Here is a 26,632-nt window from a genome sequence, read left to right as displayed (position 1 = left end):
CAGATTCTGCCCCAGGGGTCCCCAAATCCTGCCCCACAGACACCCGAGGAGCCCCCGGGCCCCGTCCCTGCGCCCCCCGCCCCCGGGTTGGGCCCTTCTCCCCCCCCCGTGTTTCTGCAGAGAAGGATTTTGCCAAAATAAAGCGATTTCTCGTGTTTCCACGGGCTGTGGACTGATGGCGGGGGGGGCGCGGCGCGGTCTCCCCCGGAGGTTGCGCGAGGCCGGCCCGCTCTGGCCCCGCCTCTCGCTGCCCCCGGCGGCGCCGCTCTGGCCCCGCGTCTCGCTGCTCCGCCCCTCCGCGCCGCCGTGGCCCCGCCCCTCGCCGCCATTCTGGCTCCGCCCCCCCTCCGGCGTGGCCGCTCTGGCCTCTCGTCTCGCTGGTCCGGGCCCGGGATTCCGCCTCTGCGCTCGGGAGCCGCCGCCAGCCGGTGAGGGGCGGGGGGCGATGCACGGGGGCCCTGTAGACGCCCTGTGGGGGCCGAGGGGGGCCCGTAGAGCCCCCCAGCGCCCCCCAGCGCTCCGGCACCGCTCCAGGCCCCCTCCAGCCCCGTCAGACCCCGAAGAGGCCCGTGGGACCCCCAGCCCCCTGGGCCCGGTGGGAGGCCCCGCTCCGCCCCACGGCGGGATCTGGGCGGGGAGGGGGGGCTGCAGCGTCCTGTAGCCGTGGGGAGGGGTCCCTGTGGGCATAGGGGGGCCCTGTGGGGGCTTTGTGGGGCTGGGGGCTCCCTGTGGGTCAGGGGGGTCCTTCTGGGGTCCCTGTGGGGTTGTGGAGGGGCCCTGTGGGGATGGGGCAGTTCCTCGGGGGGTCCCTCTGGGTCGTGGGGGTCTTCGTGGGGTCCCTGTGGGGCTGGGGTGCCCTCAGGACCCGCGAACCCCCCGTGGTACGGGTCACCCCAACCAGCCCCCCCACTCCTGCAGGCGCATGGGGCTGCCCCGGCGCTGAGGCCGCCCCCGCCCCGCCATGGCCGCCCCCCCGGCGCTGCTGGCGCTGGCCCTGGCGCTGAGCGGGGTGCGCGGGGCCGGAGCTGGCGACTGCAAGGGGCAGCGGCGGGTGCTGCGGGGTCCCTCCGGCTTCGTCACCGACGGCCCCGGCAACTACTCGGTCAACGGCAACTGCGAGTGGCTGGTGGAAGGTAACGCGGGGATGGGACCCCCCGGGGGCCCCCAGTGCTCCTGGAGCACCCGTGACAACCAGGACACCCCCTCAGCATCCTTAAAGCCCCCCTGAGAAACCCCAAACCGCATGCGGCACCCTAAGGGACGCCCAGTTCCTCCCGCTGGGCCACCCTATGCAGGGTCCCCACGGTTTGGGGGGCGGGGGGGGGCCCAGCATTGTGTCTGTGTGGTTTGGGGGGGGCTGGGGTGGGCCCACAGTGGTTTGGGACACCCCACATCACCTGATGTGCGGGGTGGGGGCTTGCTGCCCCATCCCGGGGGGCTCACACGCCCCGGGGCCCTGCTGCCACCCCCCTCTCTGAGGTTTGGGGGCCCCCTCTGACACCCCGTCCCCCCAGCTCCCAGCCCGCGTCACCGGGTGTTGCTGACATTCACCTTCATGGACACGGAGTGCACCTACGACTACCTCTTCGTCTACGACGGGGACTCCCCCCGCAGCCCCCTCCTCGCCAGCCTCAGCGGCAGCACCCTGCCCGCCCCCCTCGAGGCCACCTCGGGCAAGGTGGGGCTGGGAGCGGCTGTGGGGGTACAGGGGGAGGCTGTGGGGTGCAGGGGGGCGGCTGTGGGGCCCCCTGACCCCTCGCTGCCCCCCCAGATGCTGCTGCACCTCTTCAGCGACGCCAATTACAACTTGCTGGGCTTCAACGCGACCTACAGCGTCTCACTGTGCCCGCGGGGCTGCTCGGGGAGGGGTGTCTGTGACCCCCAGGGCCGCTGCCAGTGCCAGCCCGGCTGGGGGGGCCCCGACTGCGCCCAGCCCCACTGCGCGACCTACTGCCAGGCCCATGGTGGCACCTGCAACCAGGTGGGGACCCCGGAAACTGTGGGGAAGACCCCCGAATCCCCAGGGGTGGGGCCGGGGGACCCCAGACTTGCAGGGATGGGGATGGGAGACACCCCCATACCCCCAGGACTGGGGCTGCAGGACCCCCAAACGCACCGGGACACCCCCAGACATGCTGCAGGTGGAGCAGGGGTCCCTAAACTTGCTGAGCTCCCCCCAAGCCCCCAGGGGTGGGGCTCTGGAGCCCCCCTCAGCCAGAGCCTGCTGGGGACATGGCGTCTGCATCCGCTGCTTTGGGGTCCCTTGGAGGGAGCGCTGTGCCCCCTCATCCCCCGTTGTCCCCCCACCCAGGCCACGGGGCGGTGCGAGTGCCGGCCGGGCTTCGTGGGGCAGGCATGTGACCTGGCGCTGGGGGAGAACCGGGGGGGCGGCCGCTGGTACAACGTCAGTGAGAGGGACCCCGACTTCCCGCCCCGCACCGCCGCCGCTGGTGCCGTCCTGCCCCGCGCAGGGGCTCTCTACGTCTTTGGGGGTGAGTGGGGGGGCTACAGGGGGCGGTGGGGTTGTGGGGGGCTGTCAGAAGCATGTAGAGGGCTGTAGACAGGTATGGGGGGGCTGCGGAGAGCGATGGAGGGATGTTGAGCTGTCGGGGGATGACGCAGGGCTGGGGGGGCTGTAGATGGGCTATGGGGAGGGATGTGGGGGAGATGGGAGTTGGGGAGGTTGTGGGGCCAGGGGCTGCCCTGGGGGGGCTGTCACAGAGAGGCAGGTGGGTGGGGTTGTGGGGCCCTCGGAGGGCTGCAGGGGAAGGGGCTGGGCCGTGGGGTGGGCGTCCCCATCCTGTGTCTGTGTTTTTCCCCCCCCGCCCCAGGTCTGGACCTCAACACGGCGCTGGGCGACCTCGTGGTTTACAACTTCACCACCAACCGCTGGTCCCGGCTGGAGTTGACCCCAGCCCCGGTGCGTGGGTGTGCCCCCCCTCCCCCCAGGGCCCCCCAAAAAAGCTGGGGGTCCCCACCCCCCCGCTGACACCTTCCCGCAGGCCCCCCGGCACTCGCACGTGGCCGTGTGCTGGCGCGATGCCCTGGTGCTGAGTGGGGGCGAGTTGGCGGGGGGGGCGCTGGCCCGTGACGTCTGGGTCTTCGACCCCTTCCGGGGGGGCTGGCGGGAGCTGCACCCCCAAAACGGCACCCGGCCCCCCGGGCTGGCCGGCCACGCTGCTGCCCTTGTCGACGACTGGCTCTACATCTTCGGAGGTGGGGGACACTGGGGGGCTGTGGGGGCACTGGGGGGCTGTGGGGCTGGGGTCCCCTATGGCTGGGGGGGGGCTGTGAGGTTGGGGAGTGTGATGGGGCCGGATCCCTCCTCCAGTTGGCCCCTGGGGGACTGTGGGGCTGGATACTGGTGTCCTTCCTGTCCATAAGGTGTGAGGGGGGTGTCTGTGGGGCCAGGCACCCCACGGGGGGGTCCTGGATGCCAGGGTCCCCATCTGCCCCCCCTGCCCCCAGGGCGCACGGCCGAGGACGTCTTCTCCTCCCAGCTCTTCCGTTTCCACCTGGAGACGTGGGGCTGGGAGCAGGTGGTCCCATGGGGGGGGAAGCCCCCCGCTGCCGCCGGCCACTCCATGGTCTTCCACCCCCCGTCCCGCACCCTCCTCGTCTACGGGGGACACCGGCCCTCCACCGCACGGTAGGTCGGGCACGGGGCGGGGGGCTGTGGGGCATCCGTGGCTCCAGGGGAGCCCGTGGGGGGTCCCGGGGCTGCCCCCACCCCACACGCCGTCCCCGCGTCCACCGTCGCGGCCCCCCAGGTTCAGCATGCGGGTGAACGCCACCGACCTGTTCCACGTGGACCTGCGGCACTGGACCACGCTGCGGGCCCGGGACGGCGCCCGCGGCCCCCGCGAACGCGCCTTCCACACCGCCACCATTGTCGGCGACTACATGGTGGTCTACGGTGAGCGGGGACCCCCGAGGACCCGTCACTGGGGTGGTTTGGGGTGAACGGGGACCCCGCTGCCCCCCGGGGGACTCCCCCACCCCCCCGGGGGTGACCCTGTCCCATCCCCGCAGGGGGGAACGTGCACATCCACTACCACGAGGAGAAGTGCTACGAGGACGAGATCTTCTTCTACCACCTTGGCTGCCACCAGTGGGTCCCCAGCGCCGAGCTGGCCCATGGGCTGCCCCACGGTGAGGGGGGGCACAGGGGTAGGTCTGGTGCGGGGCGCAGAGGACACCAGGGTGTTGGGGTTCTGGGGGTCCCATGATGTGCCCCCAGTCTGGGGGTCCTGGGGATCCTTGAGGGGTTTGAGTGTTCTGTGAGACACGTGTGCCCCAAGATGAAGGGGTCCTGGGGGGATCTGGGGGTCCCTGAGGGATCTGGGGGTCCTTTGATGCTGATGTGTGCTCCCAGACCAGGGGTCCCGGGGATCCCCGGGGCAGGGCCGTTACGCACACGTGGCCGGAGTGCTGCGGGGCAGCGTGCTGCTGGTGGCGGGGGGCTTCAGCGGGGCCCCCCGTGGTGACCTCCTGGCCTACAAGGTGCCAGCCTTCGTCTTCCAGGTGCCAGCCCAGAACGTGAGTGTCCCCACCCCGGGGGTCCCTCAGCCCATATGGGGGTCCGTGAGCCCATCCTGGGGCCATCCCTGGAGCCCCCTGCCCACCCTGGGGTCCCTGAGCCCATCTGGGGGTCCCTGGACCCCCCCTGGAGCTCCTTGCTCCTCTTTGTCAGGGCTTGTGGATCCACCAGTTCCTTTAGGGGGTCCCTGCTCCCATCTGGGGGTTCCTCAGCTCCCCTAAACCAACCTGGGGGGGTTCTCTGTTCTGCTTGAGGGATCCCCCCGCCCATCCCAGGGGTCCCTGCTCTGGTCCGGGGGGGGTCCCCAGGTGCCCCTCCCTTTCCCCCCCTCGCTGTCCCCTGTTCCCTCGCCGCGGGGTCTCCATCGCGCTGCCCCCCGCAGTACCACCTGGACTACTGCTCGCTCTACGCCGAGAGGGGCACCTGCTCCAAGGACCCCCAGTGCGCCTGGTGCCTCGGGGGGTGCCAGAGCCCTGCGCCCCACAGCAACGTGAGTGCAGGGGGGCCCTGGGGACATGGAGGGGGTCGTGGGGACATGGTGGGTGGGACAGGTGGATGCCGGGGTCCCTTGGGGAAATGGGAGGGAGCGACGTTGGGGATCTGGGTGTTGGGGTCCCCTCGCAGGGGGCAGGTGGGGGCCAGGACCCCGAGGTGTGTTTTGAGGGGGAGGGGCGGGCATGTTTGGGGACCGGGATGCACAGTTGAGACCCTGGGGGGGAGCTCAGCGCCGCAGGTAGCCCTGTTTGGGGGTGCGGGGCGTCCCCGCTGACCCATGTGCCCCCCCCTGCAGTGCCCTAGCACCGGCTGCCTGGGCCTGGCCCGTCTGCTGGTGGACTGCGAGTCCTGCCTGGCCTTCGGGGGGGCCGGGCCGGGCCCCCCCCGCGCCCCCGGCCCCTTCGGCTGGTGCGTGCAGAATGACACCTGCATGCCCGTGGCCGGTGAGTAGGGGTCTGCGCTGGGGAGGGGATCGGGGGGGGGGGGGGGGTGTCCCCAGCAGGGACGCAGCCCCCTCCCCGAGCGCGGTGTCCACCCCTCCCAGAGCAGAGCCGCTGCCGCGTGGGGCAGATCTCGGGGACCTACGGCTGGTGGGGCCCGCGCCCCGTTTTCATCACGGCGCTGCAGCACTGCCGCACCGCCAACTTCCTGCCCGGCCTCCACCTCATCACCTACCAGCAGCCCCGCAATGACTCCCAGCCCGACAAGGTGGGTGTCCTGCTGCCCCCGACCTCCCAGGGGGTCCCCGGGGTGCAGGCGGGGGGTCCGAGTGGCAGTCGCCCCCCCCCCAGGTCTCCATCGTCCGCAGCACCACCATCACGCTCAGCCCCAGCGGCGACACCGATGTCTCCCTTGTCTACCGGGGCTTCATCTACCCGCTGCTGGGCCCCCCCCCGGCCCCCGGCCCCGGCCCCAGCGTCTGGGCCCGCATCCAGCGCCTCTATGTCGTCGCCCGCCTCGGACGACACCCCAACTCCCCAGAGCTGGTAACTGGGGGGAGGTGGGGTCCCTCCTTGCGGGAGGAGGGGGACGGTGGTGCTCAGTTGGGGTCCAGGGGCAGTTGGGGTCCTCCCCCTGCAGGAAAAGTAGAGTAACAGGGTTTGGGGGAGTGTGGGGACCTCCCCATGGATTTGGGGTCCCCCTCGCAGGAGGAGGTGAGGGGCTGGGTTGTGCTGTGGGTCCCAGCAAGGCTCAGGGTCCCCCCTGTGGTTTTGGGGTCCCCCTTGCAGGAGGAGGTGGGGTGCTGGGTTGTTCTGTGTGTCCCAGCAAGGCTCAGGGTCCCCCCCGGTGTTTTGGGGTCCCCCTCGCAGGAGGAGGTGGGGCGCTGGTCGGTGCAGCAGGAGCGGGAGACGCGTCCCCTGCAGCGCCCGCGCCCCGAGCGGCTTTTTGGGGCACCCGAGCGGGGCAACAAGTACGCGGTGCAGGTGGAGGGGCACTTCAACAGCTCGGGCAGCGGGCAGAGCAGCGAGCTCACCCTCGTCTGGGACCGCACTGGCGTCCCGGGGGGCAGCGTGAGTGTGGGGGTCCCGGGGGGGCCTGTACAGGGGTGTGGGTCAGGGTGGGGGGTCCCTGTGGGGTGGAGAACTGGCGTGAGGGGCTCCTGTGGGGTACAGAGTGAAGCCTGGGGGTCCCTTGTGGCACAGGTTGGGGTTGGAGGTCCCTGTGGGGGCGTGGGTTGGGGTGGGGGGTCTCAGGGGGCTGAAGGTCAGAGTTAGGGGTCTCTGGGGGTTGCAGAAGTCTAAGGGTGGGGGGATGTGGGGGTCTCTGTGGGGTCTTAAACTCGTGTGAGGACTCCTGTGGGGTACAGGATTAAGATAATGTATCCCTTGTGGGGCACAGATTGGGGTGGGGGATCTCCATGGGGTGCAGGGTGGGGTGGGGGGTCCCCATGGGGCACAGATTGGGGTGGAGGGTCCCTGTGGAGGTGCAGGGTGGGGTGGGGGTCCTACGGGGTGCATAGGTGTCTGTACAGGGCTGCAGAGGGGTTGTGGCGGGGGCTCCCTTCGGGGTGCTTTCTCTGTCTGGGGGCTGTGGTCTGGGGGTACCCCTGCTCCGACACCCCCCCTTGCCCCCCAGGAGATCTCCTTCTTCTTCCTGGAGCCCTTCCGCTCCCCCCCGGGGCGCTGCCCCTCCTACCCCTCCTGCCTGGCCTGCCTGGCTGACCAGGGCTGTGGCTGGTGCCCCCTCAGCGCCTCCTGCCACGGCCGCCTGCAACCCCCAGGGGGCCTCTGCGGAGGGGGGGGGGCCCGCCTGGTCCTGGCCCCCGCCAACTGCGTCCTCTGCGAGGACTATCGTGACTGCCATGCATGCGCTGCCGTGAGAGCTGGGGGGGTCTGGGGGGCTGCGGGGGGTCTGGGAAGGGGGTTGGGGGGCTGCGGAGGGGTTTGGGGAGGGGTCTGGGGGTCTGCAGAAGGTCTGGGGGTCTGCAGAGGGGTCTGGGGGTGTCTGCAGAGAGGTCTGGGGAGGGGTCTGGGGGTCTGCAGAGGGGTTTGGGGAGGGGTTTGGGGGTGTCTGCGGAGGCTTTTGGGGTCTGCAGAGGGGTTTGGGGAGGGGTCTGGGGGTCTGCAGGGGGGTTTGGGGTCTGCAGAGGGGTTTGGGGGTGTGTCAGGGGGTCTGCGGAGGCGTTGGGGGGCCGCACAGGGGATCACCCCCCCCCAGGACCCCTTCTGCGAGTGGCAGGTGCACAGCAGCAAGAAAGGCGACTTCGTCTGCAGCCGCCGGGGGCGGCAGGCGGGGGCTGTCCGCGCCCCCCAGCACTGCCCCAGCCTCTGCAGCCAGTGAGTGCTGGACCCAGGGGGGTCTGGGGGAGCCCGCGGGGGGGTCCTGGCATGGGGGGTGTCTGACGGTGCCCCCCCCCAGGCGCCGCTCCTGCGCCGAGTGCCTCTCCAACTCCAGCCAGTGCGCCTGGTGCCAGTCCACGCGCAGCTGCTTCTTCTTTGCCGCTTACCTGGCCAAGTACCCCTACGGGGACTGCCGTGGCTGGTACGACAGGTGAGACGGGGGGCCGGGGGTCCTGGGGGGCACGGGGGGGTCCTGGGGGGGTCCTGGGGGTCACAGGTGTATCTCGGGGGGGTCCTGGGGAGCACAGGGATGTCCCAGAGAGTCCTGGGGGTTCCAAGGAACAGAGGGATGTCCTGGGGGCCCAGGGAATATCTTGGAGGGTCCTGGGGGGCACAGGGGTGTCCTAGGGGTCCCAGGGGTGCCCTGGGGCGTCTCTTGGCCGGGTGGGTGACCCCGGGGGTCCCGGCAGTGTCCACTCGGCCCCGCAGTGCCTGGACTGCTCCCGCTTCAACACGTGCCGGGAGTGTCTGCAGAACCTGGAGTGCGGCTGGTGTGGCGACGCTGACAACCCCACGCTGGGACGGTAAGGAGGGGCCGAGGGTGGGGGGCTGAGGGCACCCCCCGAGCCCCGGGCACGGCCGCTGAGCTCCCCCCCTGCCCCTCTCAGATGCCTGGAGGGCGACTTCTCGGGGCTGCGGGGCTACCCCAACTGCTCGTCAGCACTGGGGGAGCTGGGGGGGCTGCCCCCGGGGCGGGCGGCCGCCTGGTCCTACGGGCAGTGCCCCGATGTGGACGAGTGCCGGCTGGGCATGGCCGCCTGCCACCCCTTCGCCGTCTGCCACAACACCCCCCAGGCCTTTGAGTGCCGCTGCCGGCGCGGCTACGCTGGGGACGGGACCACCCACTGCAACCGCACGTGAGCCACGGGCCGGGGGGCATGGGGGGACACAGGGGGGCACGGGGACTGCAGGCCTGTCCCATGGAATGGGGACACGGGAGCCACCCCTGTTCCTCTCATGATGGGGACACAGGAGCTGGCTCCCTCCATCCCGGTGCTGGGGGGGGGCCACGTGGCGCTGGGGTGCTGCTGTTGGGGGTCCCCACGCCCCCCTGCGTGTCCCCCTCAGGTGCTACGAGGACTGTGGCCACGGCTACTGCAGTGGGGCCCCCAACTACACCTGCATCTGCCACCTGGGCTGGACCTCGCCGCCCGCCAACACCACCGGCCGGGGGGCCGCTGCTGGGGACACGGTGGGGGCCGCAGCCGCCCTCTGCTCCGTGGACTGCGGCTGCCACTTCCACAGCAGCTGCGAGACGGCCGGGCCCGGCGTCTGCGACCGCTGTCAGAGTGAGTGTCCCCCCCCGCTGCAGCGCCCCCCCCTTACCGCCGTGTCCCCCGTGTCCCCACGCCCGCCCTGTCCCCGCAGACTGGACCCACGGGGAGCGCTGCCAGCTCTGCCGCCCCGGCAGCTTCGGGGACGCCACGGGCCCGGGGGGCTGCCGGCAGTGCCGGTGCCATGGCCACGGCCGGCCCGAGCGCGGCCACTGCCACGGCCACACCGGTGCCTGCTTCTGCGCCCCCCCCACCGAGGGGCCCCACTGCGAGCGCTGCGGCCCCGGGTACTTCGGGGACCCCAGGTGAGGGGGGGCACAGCACCCCCACGGACCCCTACCCTCTGCAAGCCCCTGGCCCCTGGGGACTGGCCATGGACCCACTGTGAGCCCCCAGCCCCAGTTCACTGTCCACAGACCCTGTGTGAGCCCCCAGCCCCAGTTCACTGGCCACAGACCCCCTGTAAGCCTCCGGCCTCATTTCACTGGCCACAGACCCCCCTGTAAGCCCCCAGCCCCAGTTCACTGGCCACGGACCCCGTGTGAGCCCCCAGCCCCAGTTCACTGGCCACGGACCCCGTGTGAGCCCCCAGCCCCAGTTCACTGGCCACGGACCCCGTGTGAGCCCCCAGCCCCAGTTCACTGGCCACGGACCCCGTGTGAGCCCCCAGCCCCAGTTCACTGGCCACGGACCCCCTGTAAGCCTCCAGCCTCAATTCACTGGCCACGGACCCCCTGTGAGCCCCCAGCCTCAATTCACTGGCCACGGACACCCTTGTGCACCCCCAGTCCCAATTTACTGGTCACAGATCCCCATGCAAGCCACCAGCCCCAATTCCCTGGCCCCTGACCCCTGCGCAAGCCCCCAGCCACAGTTCCCTGGTCCCTGACCCCTCCTGCAGCCCCCTGACCCTCCTGCAAGCCCCAACCCCCCCTTGCGCCCCCCCCACACCCCTCTCGCCCCCCCCAGGGACGGGGGCACGTGCTACCGGGAGTGCAGGGGCCGCTCGCTGCTGGCCAACCTCTCCTCGCCGGTGGCCCTGGGGTCCCGGCTGGCTGGGGGGGTCCCAGCGGCCGGGGGGGGCCTCTCCTACTGCGTGTGGGTTCTGTCGGCCACGGGGGGCCTGGAGCCCTGCCCCCCCGGGGAGCCCTGCCCTCCCATCAGCCTGACCCTGCAGCCTGACCTGCGCACGCCCTGCATGGTGAGGGGGCTGGGGAGACGGGGGGGGCGGGGGGGGGTGCCTGGGGGGCTGCATGGAGGGTGCTGGAGACTGTGAGGTGCACAGGAGGGTGCTGTGGAGGTGGGGGCACATGAGGGGGTCCTGCTTGTGCTGTCGTCCCCCCCCTAAGCCCTGTGACCCTCCCCAGAACAGCTACGCCTACGCCTTTGACGGTGTGCCGGCCTTCCTGGACAGTGGGGTGCTGCAGGGGGACCCCACGCTGCTGGGGGCCTTCTGCGGGCACGGCCGCCCCGAGCCCCTCACCCTGGAGGCTCACTCAGGTAGGGGGGAGGCAGGACGTGAATTCGGGGGGGACCGGGCTGCCCCAGGACACACCCTGACCCACCGTGCCCCCCCCCCCCAGGGGTGCTGGTGCTGTACTACGAGGCGAACGGCAGCGAGCCGACGGGGTTCAACGCCAGCGTGGGGGTGCAGAGCTGCCGCCCCCCCTGTCCCGGGGGGCAGGAGTGCCGGGGGGGCCGCTGCGTCTGCCGGGGGGGGCACGGGGGGCCCGGCTGCCGCCAGCGCCTCTGCCCTGGGGACTGCGGTGCCCGCGCTGGGCAGGGAGCCTGCAATACGGTGAGGGGCGGGTGGGGGGGCTGCGGGGGGGCTGTGGCGGGGACACGGGATTCAGGGGTGCAGGGGGTTTGGTGGGGGGGTGCAGGGTGTTTGAGGGTGCAGGGGACACACAGGGGTTCAGGGGGCTTGGTGGGGGGAGCAGGGGGCACACGGGGTGTTCGGGGGTGCAGGGGGGGCAGGCAGCACCCCCTCACCCCCGCCCCCAGACCCTGGGGCTCTGCGTCTGCAGCGAAGGCTTCGCCGGCCCCGACTGCTCGGTGCCGCTGGGGCCGGGCAGCATCGTCTGGGAGACCCTCGTCGACGGGCAGCTGGCAGCTGTGAGTGCTCCCCCCGCCCCACACTGGGGGGGCCAGGCACCGCCCTCTGCCCCGGGGAGCCCTGGGGACTGGAAACCCCCAGACCACCCTCCCCTCCCCACCAGTCCTGCCCCACAGCTCTGGGGGGCCCCGTGTCTCCTTCCCCAGCGCCCCACAGACCCTGATACCGCACCCCCCGGACCACCCCATTACCACTCAGTGCTCCGCAGACCCCCAATACCCCCCCCAGACCACTCCCATTACACCCTGATACCCCCCCGACCACCCCCATTGCCCCCCCCAGCCCCTCCCGGGGCTGACCCCACCGTCCCCCTGCCCGCAGGACACGGCCAGCCGGTTCCTGCACCGCCTGGGCCACAGCCTGGTGGAGGGTCCGGAGGGGACGCTCTGGATGTTCGGGGGGCTCTCGCTGCCTCAGGGGCTGCTGGGAAACGTCTACAGGTCAGCAGGCCCCGCCCCCTGCCCCCCCCCCCGGCCCCCCCCCCCCGGCTCCCCTTCACTCTGCCCCCACAGGTACTCCATCCCCGAGCGCCGCTGGACGCAGATGCTGGCGGGGGCGGAGGATGGGGGTCCCGGCCCCTCGCCCCGCTACTTCCACGCGGCCGCCCCCCTGCCCGCCCGCCGCGCCATGCTGGTGCTGGGGGGACTGACGGCCGCGGGGGTGGCCAGCGACGCCTGGGTGCTCAACCTCACCACACTGCAGTGGCGGCAGGAGCAGGTGGGGACCCCCCGGCCCCCCCCCAGCCACGTGACGGTCTGTTTCAGGGGCTCGGTGTCAACCTGTCCCCCCTTTTCCCCCCTCTAGGACCCGCTGCTGCCGGCGGTGGCGGGGCACACGCTGACCCCCCGGCGCGGGACCTCGCTGCTGCTCATCGGGGGGTACTCGCCCGAGAACGGCTTCAACAAGAAACTGCTGGAGTACCGGGTGGAGACGGAGAGCTGGGAGGTGGGGCAGCAGGCCGGGACCCCCCCCACAGGTAACGGGCCCCTAGATGCGTACGGTAAGGGGTGCCCAGCCAGCACCCCTCTGGCAGTGGCACTGGGAACCCCTGCTGCCGCCCAGGCCCCCCCCGTGCTGGCCCCAGCCCCGTGTCGCCCCCCCCAGGCCTCTACGGCCACTCTGCCGTCTACCACGAGGACACGGATGCCATCTACGTTTTCGGGGGCCACCGCTTCCACGTGGAGACAGTCTCAGCCTCCCCGGAGCTCTACAGCCTCTACTGCCCCAACCTCACCTGGAGCCTCCTGGCCCCCTCCCAGGGCCGCAAGGTGGGGGGGTCCTTCGGGGGCACTGGGGGGGGGCGGTCTGGGGGTGTTGGGGTGGTATCTGGGGGTCCTTGAGGGGTGTTTGGGGGGCATCAGGGAATGGAGACCGCTTTGGGGGCCCCTGTGGGGCACTGGAGGGGATCTGTGGGGCAGCATTTGGGGGTCCGCTCTGTGACCCCCGTGTTGTGCCCCCCAGCCCCTGCCCCACTTCTTCCACGCGGCGGCGGTGGTGGGGGACGTGATGGTCGTCCTGGGGGGCCGGACAGAGACCCACGACTTCAGCAACCAGCTGCTGCTCTACCAGCTGCGCTGCAACGCCTGGGTGCTGCCCCCCCACACCGGTGAGGGGCCGCGCCGGGCACCCCGAGACATGGTGGGGGGGACCCCGACACCGGGGGCGGGGTGGGACTGCGTCCCCAGTCATGGAGAGGGGGGCGAGGGGCCAGGGGGATCGGAGACCCCGGGTCGCTTGGGGGAGCAGGTGCTCGGTGGGGAAGATGCTGCAGCCCGGGACGGGGGGACCCCAGAGGGGCTGGGGACCCCCGGGCTGACACTGTCCGTCCGTCCCAGAGCCGGCGGTGGTGGGTGAGCCCATGAACCGGTCGGTGGCCCACGCGGTGGCGGTGGCGGGGGGCCGGGTCTACGTCTCGGGGGGCTTCAACGGAGTGGCCCTGGGGCGGCTGTCGGCCCTGCGGCTGCCCGCCGACCCCTGCCTGGCCCTGCCCGGCCCCGAGGCCTGCAACCGCTCGGGCGCTGCCTGCGCCTGGTGCCACGGGAGCTGCCTGTCCGCCGACGCTGCCCAGCGGTATGGGGGGGCGGCTGGGGGGGGTCTGGGAGCGGCTCTGGGGTGGGAGGGGGTGCAGGGGGTCTGGGAGGGGTTGCAGGGGGGTACAGAGGGTGTCTGGGGGCAGCTGTGGGGTGAGAAGGGGTACAGGGGGGTGTGGGGGGCAGCTGTGGGGTAGGGATGTGGATTAGGGTTGAGAGTGGGTAGTGGGGGACGAGTGGGCAGGGCATGCAAATGAGATGCAAATGTCACCAGACTGGGCTGCGCCCCCGGGCCGGCTGCCTGCGCCCCGACCCCGCGCTCCCCTGAGGATTGCCGGCGCCTGCGGACCTGCAGCGAGTGCCTGGCCCAGCACCCCCGCACCCTGCACCAGGGCACCCCGGTGAGGGCTGGGGGGGAACGCGCGCGGCCCCGGGACGGGGCTGGGGGCACCCCGGGATGCCCCTCACGCCGCCGTGCTGCCCCCCAGGCCCCCCCGCAGTGCAAGTGGTGCACCAACTGCCCCGAGGGCGCCTGCATCGGCAGCAGCGGCAGCTGCACCTCTGAGAACGACTGTCGCATCAACCAGCGGGAGATCTTCGCCGCCGCCAACTGCTCCGAGGTGTCCTGCGAGGCCTCTGACTGCCCCAAGTGCACAGCCTCGGGCAAGTGCATGTGGACGCGGCAGTTCAAGCGCACCGGTACGGGGCGGGGGGGCAGCGGAGCTGAGCTGAGCCCAGGGGGCTGCACCGAGCCCGAGCCCTGGCCGTGGGGCGCAGCGTGGGGCACCCCAGCAGTCCCCCGCGCCCCCCAGGCGAGACTCGCCGCATCCTGAGCGTGCAGCCCACCTACGACTGGACCTGCTTCAGCCACTCACTGCTCAACGTCTCCCCCATGCCCGTGGAGTCCTCGCCCCCACTGCCCTGCCCCACGCCCTGCCACAACCACAGCTCCTGCCCGCTCTGCCTGGCCTCCAAGGGGGCGGACGGCGGCTGGCAGCACTGTGTCTGGAGCGTCAGCCTGCAGCAGGTGGGGGGCTCGGGGGACCGAGTGTGGGGCTGGGGGGGCAGCTGGGGGACGAGGAGGTGGGGGGGGTCCAACTGTGGGGTGTAGGGGGGAGGTGGGGGGCTTGGAAGGTCTGGGGGTCTGAGGATGAGTTCTGGGGTGTAGGGGGGAGTTGGGGTGGAGGAGGTGGGGGAACCAAGTTCAGGGTCTTTGGGCTCCAGTTGTGGGGCATAGGGGGAAGCTGGGGGTGCTGCGGCATCGGGGTGACTAGGGGAATGGTACGGGGTGCTTGGGGGAGGGGGCTATGGAGCACAGGGGGCAGCTGGGGCAGGCTGTGGGGCACAGGTCACCCCCACACCCCTTTTCTCCCCCTGCAGTGCATGAGCCCCAGCTACATCCCTCTGCGGTGCGCGGCCGGGGCGTGTGGACGGCTGCTGCGGGGGGCCGAGAGCTGCACCCCGGGGTGCGCGGGGGCCCCCCAGTGCTCCCGCTGCCTCCGCCAGCCCCGCTGTGGCTGGTGCGCCCGCCGCGGGCACAACGGCAGCGGCCGCTGCCTGGAGGGCGGCCTCCATGGCCCCCGCCACGGTATGCTGTGGGGTGGGGGGCACGGCAGGGGGGGCTATGGGGTGGCGCGGGCAGGGACAGAGGGTTTGGGGGGTTATGGGGTGCCTGGGAGGGCTTTGGGGTGGCTGGGGGGGGTGTTATGGGGTGTCTGGGGCAAGGAGAGAGGGTTCAGGAGGGGCTATGGGGTGCCTAGGGGGGCTTTCAGGTGCCCTGGGCAGAGACAGAGGGCTCGGGGAGGTTGTGGGGTCTTGGCACAGCTGTGGGGTGCCTGGTGGGGGGGTTACAAGGTGTCTGGGGCAGGGACAGAGGGTTCCTGGGGGGGGCTGTGGGGAGCCTGGGGGGGGCTGTGGGGAGCCTGGGGGGGGCTGTGGGGTGCCTGGGGGCGTCATGGGGAGCCTGGGGGGGGCTGTGGGGTGCCTGGGGGGCTTATGGAGAGCCCAGGCTGGAGCTGCGGAGCAGGGGGAGCCGCATCCCCCCAGCCCTTTCCCTGCGGCCCCAGGGCTGGCGCAGGCCTGCGGGGCGGAGGCAGAGTGGGCTTTCCTGGGCTGCCCCCCCGAGAACGAGTGTCTCAACGGGCACCATGACTGCAACGAGACCCAGGACTGCCGCGACCTCCCGCACGGGTACCGCTGCGCGTGCAAGAGTGGCTACACACTGGATAAGTGAGTGTGCGAGGGGCGGGCGGCGGAATCCCCCGTGCGGCATGGGGCCAGCGGCCGGCCGAGCTCTCCGAGGGCGTCGTGCCGAGCCACCGTCGGGGTGTACGGGGCCAGACAGGTGCGGCTCTGGCCCCCACCTCGCCCGGTGAGCGTGTCGGTGCCCGGGGCGCCGCACGTGTCCTCGTGAGCATGCAGGGAGTGGGTTTGCATGCCCGGAGAGCCCCCGGGCGCGCGAGGGGCACCCCCGTGCGCCCCCGTGCCCCCCTGCAAGCCCTCCCCGCAGCGCCACGGGGCTGTGCCGGCCAGTGTGCGAGCAGGGCTGCGTGAACGGGACGTGCGTGGAGCCCAACCGCTGCCGCTGCCATTTTGGCTACGTGGGGCACAACTGCTCAGTGCAGTGCCAGTGCAACGGGCACAGCCAGTGCCGCGACCCCTCCGCCCGCGACCAGTGTCTCCAATGCTTCAACAACACCAAGGTGGGGCAGCCGTGGGGCAGGGCAGGGGAGCTTTGGGGCAGGGGGCTGTGGGGCAGGCTGCAGCACGCAGGGGCTGAGCCTGCCCCACGGCAGGGCCCGCAGTGCGAGCGGTGCCGGCCGCTCTTCGTGGGCTCAGCGCGGGCCGGGGGCTCGTGCCGGCCCTGCCGCAGCTTCTGCCGCCACAACGCCGCCGTCTGCATCTCCCGGGAGGAGTACGAGCGCGCCCGCCGCGACCCCGCCCGCTTCCCCCTCGAGCCCGCCATGGTCAGTGGGGCGCGGGGCTGGAGGGTCCCCAGGGGGTGCCCCACAGCAGCGGGGTGGAGGGGTCCTGCTCACCGGCCCCACATCCTGGGGTCTGGGGGAGTGTCCCCATCACCTGCTCCCCTCACTCCGCTGCCGGGGGGGTCCTCGCTCCTCCCGAGGGGCAGCCGTGCCCCCCGCCCACCCCATTTCCCCCCCAGATCCCCACGTGGGTGTCGGAGGGGCCGAGCGAGGAGGCGGCCGTCTGTGTCAACTGCCAGAACAACAGCGTGGGCGAGCGCTGTGACGGCTGCCGGCCCGGCTTCTTCCTCCTCGACGGCGCCTGCACCAAGTACGGGCCCTCGTGTGACGGGGTGGGGGGACCCTCGTGCCAGGGGGTCCCCTCCTGCGAGCCCCCTGTGATGCCCCCAGGTGCCAGTGCAACGGGCACGCGGACACGTGCAACGAGCTGGATGGGACGGGGTGTCCCTGCCAGAACAACACCGAGACGGGCAGCTGCCAGGGCAGCAGCCCCACCGACAAGAAGGACTGCTACAAGCAGCAGGTTGGCACCGCGGCACCGGCACCCCCGCTGCGTCCCCGCACCCCGGTCCCCACACCCGTGTCCTTACGCCCACGTCCCTGCCATCCCTGCACCCTGATCCTCGTTGTCCCCACACCCATGTCTTGTGTTGTCCCCACACCCATGTCCTTTCACCCTGATCCCCGTTGTCCCCACACCCATGTCCTTGTGCCCACGTCCTTGTCATCCCCACACCCATGTCCCTGTTGTCCCCACACCCATGTCCCTGTTGTCCCCACACCCTTGTCCTTACGCCCACGTCCCCGTTGTCCCTGCACCCTGGTCCCCATTGTCCCTGCACCCTGGTCCCCATTGTCCCTGCACCCTGATCCCCGTTGTCCCCACACCCGTGTCCCTGTGCCCTGGCCCCGTGCGCGGCGTCCCGGTGCTGTCCTGGTGCTTGCGTCCCCGCGCCCACGGGGCCATCCCACCGCTGACGCCCCCCCTCCCCCCACAGTGCGCCAAGTGTCGTGACTCCTTCCACGGGCACCCGGTGGGGGGGCAGCAGTGCTACCGGCTGATGGCGGTGGAGCAGGAGTATTGCCTGGACCCCACCTCGCAGAGCAACTGCTTCCACCAGCCCCAGCTCCAGCACCTGGGGTCCGGCCGCACCGTGCTCTTCGGTGTCCAGCCCAAGTTCACCAACGTCGACATCCGCATCACACTGGACGTCACCTTCGGCGGCGTCGACCTCTTCGTCTCCACCGCCTACGACACCTTCGCCGTCGACGTCGACCCCGCCACCGGCCGCCACGTCGTCCGCCTCCAGACCCCGCACCCCGCCGGCGCCGCCAACGCCACGCGGCTGCGGGAGGAGCGCGCCGCCGGGCTGGTCACCTACCTGACGGTGCGGGAGGCGGCGGCGGCACTGGTGGTGCGGGGGGTGCGGGACCGGCTGGTGCTGACCTACCCCCACGCCCTGCACCCGCTCAAGTCCAGCCGCTTCTACCTGCTGCTGCTGGGGGTGGGGGGCCCGCGGGGCGGCCCCTCGCAGGGGCTGCTCTTCTTCCGCCAGGACCAGGCCCACATCGACCTCTTCGTCTTCTTCTCCGTCTTCTTCTCTTGCTTCTTCCTCTTCCTCGCCCTCTGCGTCCTGCTCTGGAAGGCCAAGCAGGGGCTGGACGCCCGCCACGAGCAGCGCCGGCACCTCCAGGAGATGAGCAAGATGGCCAGCCGCCCCTTCGCCAAGGTCACCGTCTGCTTCGAGCGGGGCGCGCCCCCCGGGCCCCCCCACCGCCGCCCTGCCGCCGCCCCCGCCCACCCCCTGCCCGGCGCGGGGCCGGTGACACTGGAGCCCACTGAGGATGGGGTGGCGGCGGTGGCCACGCTCCTGCTGCAGCTGCCGGGGGGGCCGCGGGGGCCCCACCGTGCCGCCCTCGCCTCTGCCCTGGTGACGCTGCGGCAGGGGCTGCAGGAGTACGGGGGGGGCCCGCCGGCGCGCAAGGGGGGGCTGGCCCACGAGCTCACCTCCATGGCGCTCTGAGGGGGGGGGACGCGTCCCCCACCCGGGGTGGCGCTTGGCCCTGGGGGATGCCCCTGGACGGGGGGCGGGTGCTGCACCCCACCTCGTGCGTAGCAGCCCTGGACTCTGGGGAGGAAGGGGGGTGTCTGCCGTGTGGGGCACCCCCCATTTATGGCGGAGTGGGGGTGCAGCACCCCAGTGTTTGGAGGGGGATGGGTGTGCAGCACCCCGTACTCCCACGGGGCAGTGTCCCCCGTCCCCTCCCCCAGTATTTTGGGGGTGGGTGCAATGTGTTACCCCAACATTCTGGGGGGCAGGGGCAGCCCCCCTGTTGCCCTGCAGAGCACCCCTGGATGGGGGGGGGGGGCAGCACATCATCCTTATTTGGGGGAGGGCAGGGGCTATCCCCCCCGTTTTCACAACAAAACACTCCAATATTTGGTTGGGGCAGCGTGTTGCCCCCTGTTTTGGGGAGGGGTGTGTCAGGGTTCCCCCTGCCCCATGACACCTGTATTTATTGGGGGGGGGGGTAGGGAATGGGGGTGCTGCTTCCAGCCCTTTGGTGTGGGGGCACTCCAGCACTTTGGAGGGGGAGGAGGGGCGGGAGGATCGCCTCCTTGCAATCCGTTTTGTGCCCCTCTCCCCCCCGGCTGTTGGGGGGGGGGGGGGGGGGAGGTTAATAAACACCGTTTGCCCCCCAGCCTGTCCTTGAAATCAGCCAGGACACGGGGGGGGGGGGGTGTGCGGATGTTTATTAGGGGACTGGGGGGAACGTGCCACATTTCAGGGTGAACAGCCCCCACTTCGGCGTGAATCTCCCTCTTCTAGGGTGTCTCTGTGGTCCTGGGGGGGTTCTCGCCCCGTTTATTGGGGCAAATACCCCCCATTTGGGATCAGCAGGAGACCCGCAGCTCGTGGGCCATCTGGCAGACGGCCGCCCAGTCCTCCAGCACGCAGCCCTGGGGGAATGGGACGTCGGGGGCGGGGGGGGTGTGGTGTGTGTGTGTCTCAAAACCCCCCAGTCCCCCCATTCCCCCTGGAGACCCCAAACCCTCCTGCCCTGCGCAGAGGGGACACACCAACCCCTTTGCTCTCCCCGCAGAACACCCCCTGCCACAGACCGACCTGTCCCTGCCCTGGACACCCCAAACCCTCCCGCCCTTGGGACAGGGGGGACACCCCAAACCCTCCCCAGAAGCCCCCCAAATCCTGCTGTTCATGGGCACCCCCCCAAGCCCTTCAGCCCTGGGTTAGGGGGAGCATCCAAACTCCCCCCCAGCCCTGCTCCCCCTCCCGGGGATTCCCCCCCCCCCCCCCAAGCCCCTGCCCTTGCTGGGGGACACCAAGCTCCCGCCCGGGGCCGTACCCGAATCCGGAGCAGGAGGGCGCGCAGCCCCACCGTGGCCCCGGGCAGGCAGGGCAGGATTCCGCTCTCGCCCGCCGGCAGGCCAGCAGGCAGGGGCAGGCCGTGCCCCACAGCCCTGGGGGAGACAGGGCAGGGCAGGAGCTGCCCCGCGGCGGGGTGGCAGCCCCCCCGTCGTGTCCCCCCCCACTCACCCATGCCGTCGCCGAGCCAGCAGTCACACAGCCCCGAAGCCCAGTCCTGCGGCAGCGCCTGGCAGGATCGGGGCGCGGGGGGCGGCTGTGTCAGGACAGGGCACGCCGCGGGACAGGCCGTGGGGCACACGCTGGTCCCCGCGCAGGAGGAGCGGCTGCCCCGGACGCCTGGATCCCTCGGAGCCCCGGGGCGGGGGGGGGACGTGTGGGTGCCCCCACCCTTGGCGTGGGCTGCGCGTTGGGCGCTTCCCGCTTCCCCAGCCCGCCCCGCGGGGCTCCCCGTGTGTGGGGGCAGCGGGGTGGGGCCTGTGGGGACGGTCACGGACTCGCTGCGGCACCCGCAGCCCCGGGCGACCGGCGTGAGGCGCCGCCGACACCCCCCGCCCCGCCGGCCACCTGCCCTCGCTGGCGTAGCAGCTGCCCGCCTTACGCTAACGTTACGCCCCAGCAACACACAGCTCCCGCGCCGGTTGCGTAGCCCGAGCTCCCCCCGCTGCTCCCCCCGTCGCTGCCACTTGGCCGCCCCGCAGGGGCCGATCCCGGGTCCAGACGGGCCCCGCCGCTCCCTGTGGGTCTCCCGCCTGCCCCGCCGCGCAGACAGACCGCCGTGGTGTCAGCCGGTCTTTATTCCTCGCACCGGGGGCTCAGGACCCCACCTCGCGCCCCGCAGGGCCGCTGGGGCGGCGGGCGAGCGGCTGGGCCGCGCTGCGCCCCCGACCGGGGGGCGCCCGGGGGTTGCCGGGGTCCGGGGGGCTGGGGGCCCCCCCCTCCGCCAGGGCTCCGCAGCACAGGGGCGGCTGCGCCGAGGGGCGCCGGGGGCGGTCGTTGGCCTCGGGGCCCGGCAGGGAGCTCGCGCCGTGGGGCAGGGGGGCAACAGTGCCGTGGGGCAAGGCCGCCGTGGTCCTGTAGTTCTGGACGGCGCCGTGGGTCAGGGCAGACCCTGTGCCATGGGTCAGGGCAGTGCTGTCCGTGTGGGTCAATGCCGTGCTGTCGCCATGGGTCTGTCCAGCCCTAGTGCTGTGGGTCATGGCAGTGCCACTGCTGTGGGTCGAGGTGGCCCCAGTACCGTGGGTCGGGGCAGCGCCAGTGCCGTGGGTCGAGGTGGCCCCGGTGCCGTGGGTCAGGGCAGCGCTGGTGCCGTGGGTCGGGGCAGTGCTGGTGCCATGGGTCAAGGTGACCCCGGTGCCCTGGATCAGGGCAGCGCTGGTGCCGTGGGTTGGGGCAGTGCTGGTGCCGTGGGTCAAGGTGACCCCGGTGCCGTGGGTCAGGGCAGTGCTGGTGCCGTGGGTCGGGGCAGTGCTGGTGCCGTGGGTCAAGGTGACCCCGGTGCTGTGGGTCGGCGCAGCGCTGGTGCCATGGGTCGAGGTGGCCCCAGTGCCGTGGGTCGAGGTGGCCCCGGTACCGTGGGTTGGGGCAGTGCTGGTGCCGTGGGTCAGGGCAGTTGCAGAGCCGTGGGTCGAGGTGTTCCCCACGCTGGGGTCGGCTGCAGCCGTTGAGCTGTGGGTCGGGGCAGCTCCAGGGCCCCCCACATCCCCCACGCTGTGGGTCACTGCAGCCGGGGAGCCGAGGTTTGCCGTGGCCCCCACGCCGTGTGTCACCAAGCTCTCCCGCCGTGCCCCCAGCAGCACTGACCCACGGCGGGGACCTTCTTGTGGGGCCAGGCTCTCCCGCCGTGTCCCCAGCAGCACTGACCCACGGCGGGGACCTTCTTGTGGGGCCAGGCTCTCCCGCCGTGCCCCCAGCAGCACCGACCCACGGCGGGGGCTGTCCTGGGGGGCCAGGCTGTCCCTGCGGGACCCCGACAGCACTGACCCACGGCGGGGGCTGTCCTGGGGGGCCAGGCTGTCCCTGCGGGGGCCTGTCAGCAGTGACCCCCGGCGGAGACCGTCCTGTGGGGCCAGGCTGTCCCTGCGGGGGCCCAGCAGCAGCGACGCGCGGCGGGGGCCGTCGGGGGGGGCACTGGGGGGCTGGAGGATGTCGCGGATGAGGCGGGTGCAGATGGCGGTGGCCTGGCGGGTCTCGGGGCTCAGGGGGCCCAGGCTGAGGAAGCCGTGGGGCAGGTCGGGCACCACTTGCAGCGTCACCGGCCGCCCCAGCGCCCGCAGCCGCCGGGCCAGCGCCACCGAGTCGTCCAGCATCGGGTCCAGCGCGCAGGCCTGGGGGGGGGGTGTCAGCGGTTGTGGGGGCACAAGTGGTCACGGGGGTTCAGGGGGAGGTGGGGGTGTGGGGGCACAGGGAGCGTGGGGGTGTCAGGGGACAAGCGACACTGGTGGGGACGTGGGGGCATCCATGGGCGAGGGGTTGTCGGGGGCGAGGTGGGGGTGTCTGTCAGGACACTTCAGGGGTTGAGGGACCCGTGTGAGGGGCAGGGGGTCTCGGGGTACTCACCACCAAGTGGACGGGGGGCAGCCCCCCCAGCATCCCGTCGGGGGCCAGCAGCGGGGACATGTAGGGGTTCCTGGCCAGGGGCGCGGGGGGCAGGTCGAAGCAGGCAGGGGGGCCCCGGCTGCGCAGGGGCTGGAACTCGTCCGGGTACTCCAGCGTGTCCTCCCCGTCCTTGGGGGTCCCCTCGCCATTGGGGGGAGCCCCCAGGGGGGAGCTGCGGGAAGGCTGCTCCTCCTGCAGCCCCCCCGCTGCCTCCAAGATGCTCTTGTGTGCTGAGTCTGTAGGGTGGGGGTGTGAGGACCCCAAATCCCCTCCCCCCGTATCTCCAAGTCCCCTCGGGGTCCCCAACACCCCTCCATGTCCCCAAGTCCCTCAAAACTCCTGGTGTCCCACCCCCAACCCTCATGTCCCCACCACCCCCGTCTCCCCAAAACCCCACCCCCAAGCAGCCCAAACCCGCTGGTGCGGGGCAGGGTTTGCCCCCGTGGCCCCCCACTGCCCCCCCATTGCCTTACCGGTGTGTGGGGCGGCCCCGCGGAAGAGACCCCCCAGCCAGGCGGCCGCCCCCCGGCGCAGGTCACGCAGCAGCAGGGCTGTGTCACGGCGCAGCAGCCTCGTGGGGCTGAGGGTCTCCAGGGTGGGGGACTCGGACTCCCCCTCTGTCCCTGGGGGGGCAGGGGGTCCCCAACTGGCTCCAGCAGCAGCGCTGGGGCGAGGTGAAGGAGCGCGCCCAAGGGCTGCCCCCACCCCACGTGTCCTGTGTCCCCCCAGTCTCTCCCTACCGTCCCGTGTCCCCCTCCTTCCATGTCCCCTCCACGTCCCCCCCCGATCCCCCGCCTCCCCCAGCTGCCCACGTCCCCCCACGTCCCCCCAGCACCCCATGAGCCCCCGGCCCCCCTTCTCCCCCAGCCCCCATGTCCCTGCAATCCCCCGTGTGCCCCCCATCTCCCCCCCATGCCCCCACCTGCGTAAGCGCTGAGGCACTTGCACAGGACGCCGAGGGGCAGGAGCGGGTCCAGCAGCGTCAGCAGGCGGGAGGGGGACACGGCGGCCTGCACCAGGGTGACGGGGTAGGCCGCCATGATGCCATCGGGCGCCTGCACCCCCACGGCGGCCGCCCGCATGGACACGGTCAGGCAGAGGTTGCCGCCCGCGCTGTCGCCCGCCAGGCACACGCGCTGCGCCGTGGAGCCTGTGGCGGGGACGGGTGGGGGTCACCCCGGCGGCAGCACCGGGGCCGGCAGCCGCGGCCGGGGTCTGACCGGCGGTGGCGGCACTGGGGGGGCTCTGCAGGGGGTTCCCCGCACCCCCCCGCGCCCCACTGCCCCTGTCCGGTGTCCCCCACGCCCCCCGGCTCTGACCCAGCAGGCGGCAGTTGCGCAGCGCCCAGCAGTAGGCGTAGAAGCACTCCTCCAGCGCCCGCGGGAAGGGGGCCTCGGGGGCCAGGGCGTAGTCCACGGAGAGGATGGGGGCCCCCAGCTCGCGGGCCCACCCCCGCAGGTAGGGCTCGTGGGAGCGGGACGTCTGTGCCACGAAGCCCCCCCCGTGGAAGTGGACCAGGAGGGCAGGCGAGGGGGGCAGGGGGGGGCCTCGCCACCACCGCAGCGGCGCCCGCGGCCCCTCGGTGCGCGTCAGGGCGCTCAGCGCCGCGCTGTCCTGGAGGGGGGGGGGAGCAGGATGAGCCCCACTCGCTGCAGGGGACCCTGGCGCCTGTCCCTGCCCCCCGTCCCCGGCACGACCCCCAGCAGACAGCCCTGCCCCACACCCTCACAGCAGGGACCCCCCAGCATACGCCACAGTGTGCCCCCCCCCCAGCAGACAGCCCTGCCCCACACCCCCGGAGACCCCCCGCAACAGGGAACCCCCCAGCAGGGACGCCACACCATGCCCCCCAGCAAACAGCCTCCCTCAGCAGGTGTGTGTGTCCCCCCCCAACCCCCCCGTGCTCCCCAATGTGCCCCCCCCACACCCCCCGGCCCTCACCTGCCCCTCGCGCAGCTGGTAGGAGAGCAGCCGCATGTGGACGGGGCCCGGGCCCGTGTGGGCCACCGGAGGGGCGATGGTGACGGTGACTGAGGGGTCGGCCGCCAGCGGCAGCTCCAGGGGCTCGGGGGGCACCGTCAGCGCCCGGCACACCCCCACCTGCGTGGCCGTCATGCTGGCCACCGACTGCAGAGAGAGGGGGTCAAGGGGTGCGAGTCCCCTGGGCTCCCCCGTAGCAGACAACCCCTTCCCTCTGCCCCCCACAGCAGGACCCCTGTGCCCCCCAGCCGAGCGCCGTGCCCGGGGGGTCCCGGGGAGGGTCCCAGCCCCCACTCACCGCCAGCAGCTCGGTCTCGGTCAGGTTCCAGAAGCTCTTCCAGAAATGCACGTCCAGGTTCTGCGTCAGGCGCTCAAACTCGTCCCCTCGCAGCTCGGGGTCAATGGCAAACTTCCCACTGGTGAAGAGGGACCCAGCCGCCACCCCTGGGGGGGGACAGGGGTGTGTGACAGGGTGGACTCGGCACGTGGGATGCCCCCGCCAGCCCCTCAGCACTCACCCAGCCCCATGTCGTTGCGCTTGTAGTTCTCCCCGAAGGAGACTAGGCCGATGGCGATGGTCTGCAGGAAGGGGCGGATGGAGGGGGCGAACTGTGGAGATGGCCCTGCCTATCACTGCCTGTCCCCATGTCCCCGCGGGCTGCTCGTCCAAGGCCAGCACCATGGGAACCCGCGCCTGTCCCCATGCTCCTCGTGCCCCCACGCCCTGTGACCCACGCCCCGTGCAAACACAACCCCTGGGGATGTGTCCCCATTTCACTGCGTCCCCGTGTCCTGGCAGGCCCGTGGCCCCAGGCACCGCGTGAGCGCAACGCGCCACGGCCCAGCACGTCCCCACATGTCCCCTGCCTCGAGGCACCGTGTCCCCACGTCCCTGTCCCTCTCCACCACAATTGTGCCCAAGGGCCCGTGTCCCTGCGCCAACCAACCCATCCCTGTGGCCCCGTACCAGCCTGTCCCGGTGTCCCACCGGCCCAGACCCCCGCGCGGAGCTGTCTCGGTGCCCCCGTGCTGACGCACCCCCACGTCCCCCCGCCGGCCCATCCTGACGTCCCCACGGTCACCTGGAAGCCGAGGCAGCGGCCGTAGAAGCAGCCGTTGTGCATGGTGCTGTACTCGCGCAGCACCAGCTCGCTCAGGCCGTCCTCCTCGGGCGGGAAGAGGCAGCCGGGGCGGTTCTGGGCCAGCAGCCGCTGGGCCAGGCAGAGCAGGGCGCGCAGCTGGGCCAGCGCGGCGCAGTAGGCCTCCAGCTCGGCCACATTGTGCCCAGCGCGGAAGAAGACGCTGCGGCGGTGGGCAGCCACGTAGCGGCTCTTGTGGACGGCGTGGGCCAGGCAGCAGCATGCAGTCTGCACCAGGCTGCGGTAGCCGTTGCCTGGCGTGGCCTCGTCCAAGTCAAAGCGGTGGTAGAGGCGGGCGAAGTGCCGCAGGGCAGGCTCCAGGCGCCGGCCGTGCTCCCGCAGCGCGGCAAAGGCGGCAGCGAAGCGGCGGCCGCTCTCGGTGCCGCTCCGCTGGAAGAAGGAGGCGTTGTCATCTGCCAGAGCCTGCAGTGACTGGAAGAGCGGCCGGGCGTCCATGCTGCCAGAGCGGGAGGGTCAGGCGGTGCCAGAGCCCGCTTATGAACTGGCCCCTGCGCACCCAGGAGGAGCGGGAGGCTGGGGGGCTGGCACGGGGGTCCCCAGGAGGCAGCTGGTGCTGGGCCAGCTGGGCTTGGGCAGCGCCGTGGGGGCAAAGGAGTGGGACAGGGGGGTGAGAGAGGGTTATGGGGGCTGAGGGTCAGTTATGGTGCCAAAGGAGTGGGGCAGGGGGGTGAGTATCAGCTACGGGGTGCCAGTGCCCCATTATAAAGTGCCGGCTCCACCTCGAGGAGGAGCAAAGGACGTCGGACTCGTAGGGGCTGGTTCTGGGGGGGCCCAGGGAGGCGCCTGGGGCTGAACAGGCCAAGCAAGTGGGGCAGAGGGGATGGGGAAGGGCTACGGGGCGCCAGCGTCCCCTGACAAGGGCAGCTCCAGCGGGCGGCACGAGGCAGGGACGGGAGCTGGGCCCCAGCGGGGTGTCTGGAGCAGGGGCCGGCCAGGGTTGAGCAAGGGAGTGGGGCAGGGGGGACAGAGACAGGCCAGGGACAGCGGGGCAGGGGGGACGGGGACAGGGGTGGCTGCGGGGATGGGGACAGAGACATCCCCGGGCGACCCCGGACGGGGGCCAAGGGCACAGCGACAAGCCCAGTTGGCTGTAGGGCAGCCATGGGGCACATGGGGGTGTCTGGGTGACCGTGGGGGGCACAGTGGGGGGCCATGGGGCACACGGGGGTGTCTGGGTGACCGTGGGGGGCACAGGGGGGTTCCGTGGAGCACAGAGGGGTGTCTGG

General features: G+C 72.1%; 2 protein-coding genes across 2 annotated transcripts; one reads left to right on the top strand and one right to left on the bottom strand.

The window, feature by feature from the left end:
- Positions 1 to 337: 337 nt before the first annotated feature.
- On the top strand, positions 338 to 22,074 carry MEGF8 (multiple EGF like domains 8; the record flags this gene model as incomplete). The annotated part of the gene is made up of 45 exons (XM_074930301.1): positions 338 to 428; positions 919 to 1,133; positions 1,515 to 1,678; positions 1,772 to 1,981; positions 2,312 to 2,492; positions 2,832 to 2,920; positions 3,003 to 3,216; positions 3,469 to 3,649; positions 3,771 to 3,916; positions 4,033 to 4,152; positions 4,376 to 4,539; positions 4,923 to 5,020; positions 5,309 to 5,478; positions 5,580 to 5,743; positions 5,827 to 6,021; positions 6,346 to 6,546; positions 7,112 to 7,351; positions 7,694 to 7,812; positions 7,895 to 8,026; positions 8,286 to 8,399; positions 8,484 to 8,732; positions 8,944 to 9,164; positions 9,244 to 9,454; positions 10,119 to 10,350; positions 10,517 to 10,649; positions 10,733 to 10,947; positions 11,154 to 11,264; positions 11,587 to 11,705; positions 11,778 to 11,982; positions 12,070 to 12,241; positions 12,370 to 12,533; positions 12,727 to 12,871; positions 13,101 to 13,335; positions 13,570 to 13,717; positions 13,784 to 13,994; positions 14,108 to 14,322; positions 14,676 to 14,883; positions 15,362 to 15,524; positions 15,805 to 15,997; positions 16,091 to 16,261; positions 16,459 to 16,589; positions 16,670 to 16,802; positions 17,278 to 18,247; positions 18,872 to 18,893; positions 22,032 to 22,074. Coding segments are annotated over exons 2-45 (8,094 nt in total), but the record flags the coding sequence as incomplete, so codon positions are not given.
- Positions 22,075 to 22,167: 93 nt separating this feature from the next.
- Positions 22,168 to 25,841, bottom strand: LIPE (lipase E, hormone sensitive type). Its single transcript, XM_074930300.1, has 8 exons — positions 25,329 to 25,841; positions 24,765 to 24,825; positions 24,545 to 24,690; positions 24,208 to 24,393; positions 23,586 to 23,880; positions 23,189 to 23,416; positions 22,740 to 22,889; positions 22,168 to 22,502 (listed from the first exon to the last, which is right to left on the bottom strand). Exons 1-8 carry the CDS (start codon positions 25,839 to 25,841, stop codon positions 22,168 to 22,170), a joined length of 1,914 nt encoding a protein of 637 aa, XP_074786401.1.
- Between the last annotated feature and the right edge of the window lie 791 nt (positions 25,842 to 26,632).

Source organism: Athene noctua, chromosome 33, assembly GCF_965140245.1.
Source record: "Athene noctua chromosome 33, bAthNoc1.hap1.1, whole genome shotgun sequence".
Taxonomy (NCBI): Eukaryota; Metazoa; Chordata; class Aves; order Strigiformes; family Strigidae; genus Athene; species Athene noctua.
Note: the sequence above shows the minus strand (reverse complement) of the source record. Positions and strands in the feature narration are given on the sequence as shown.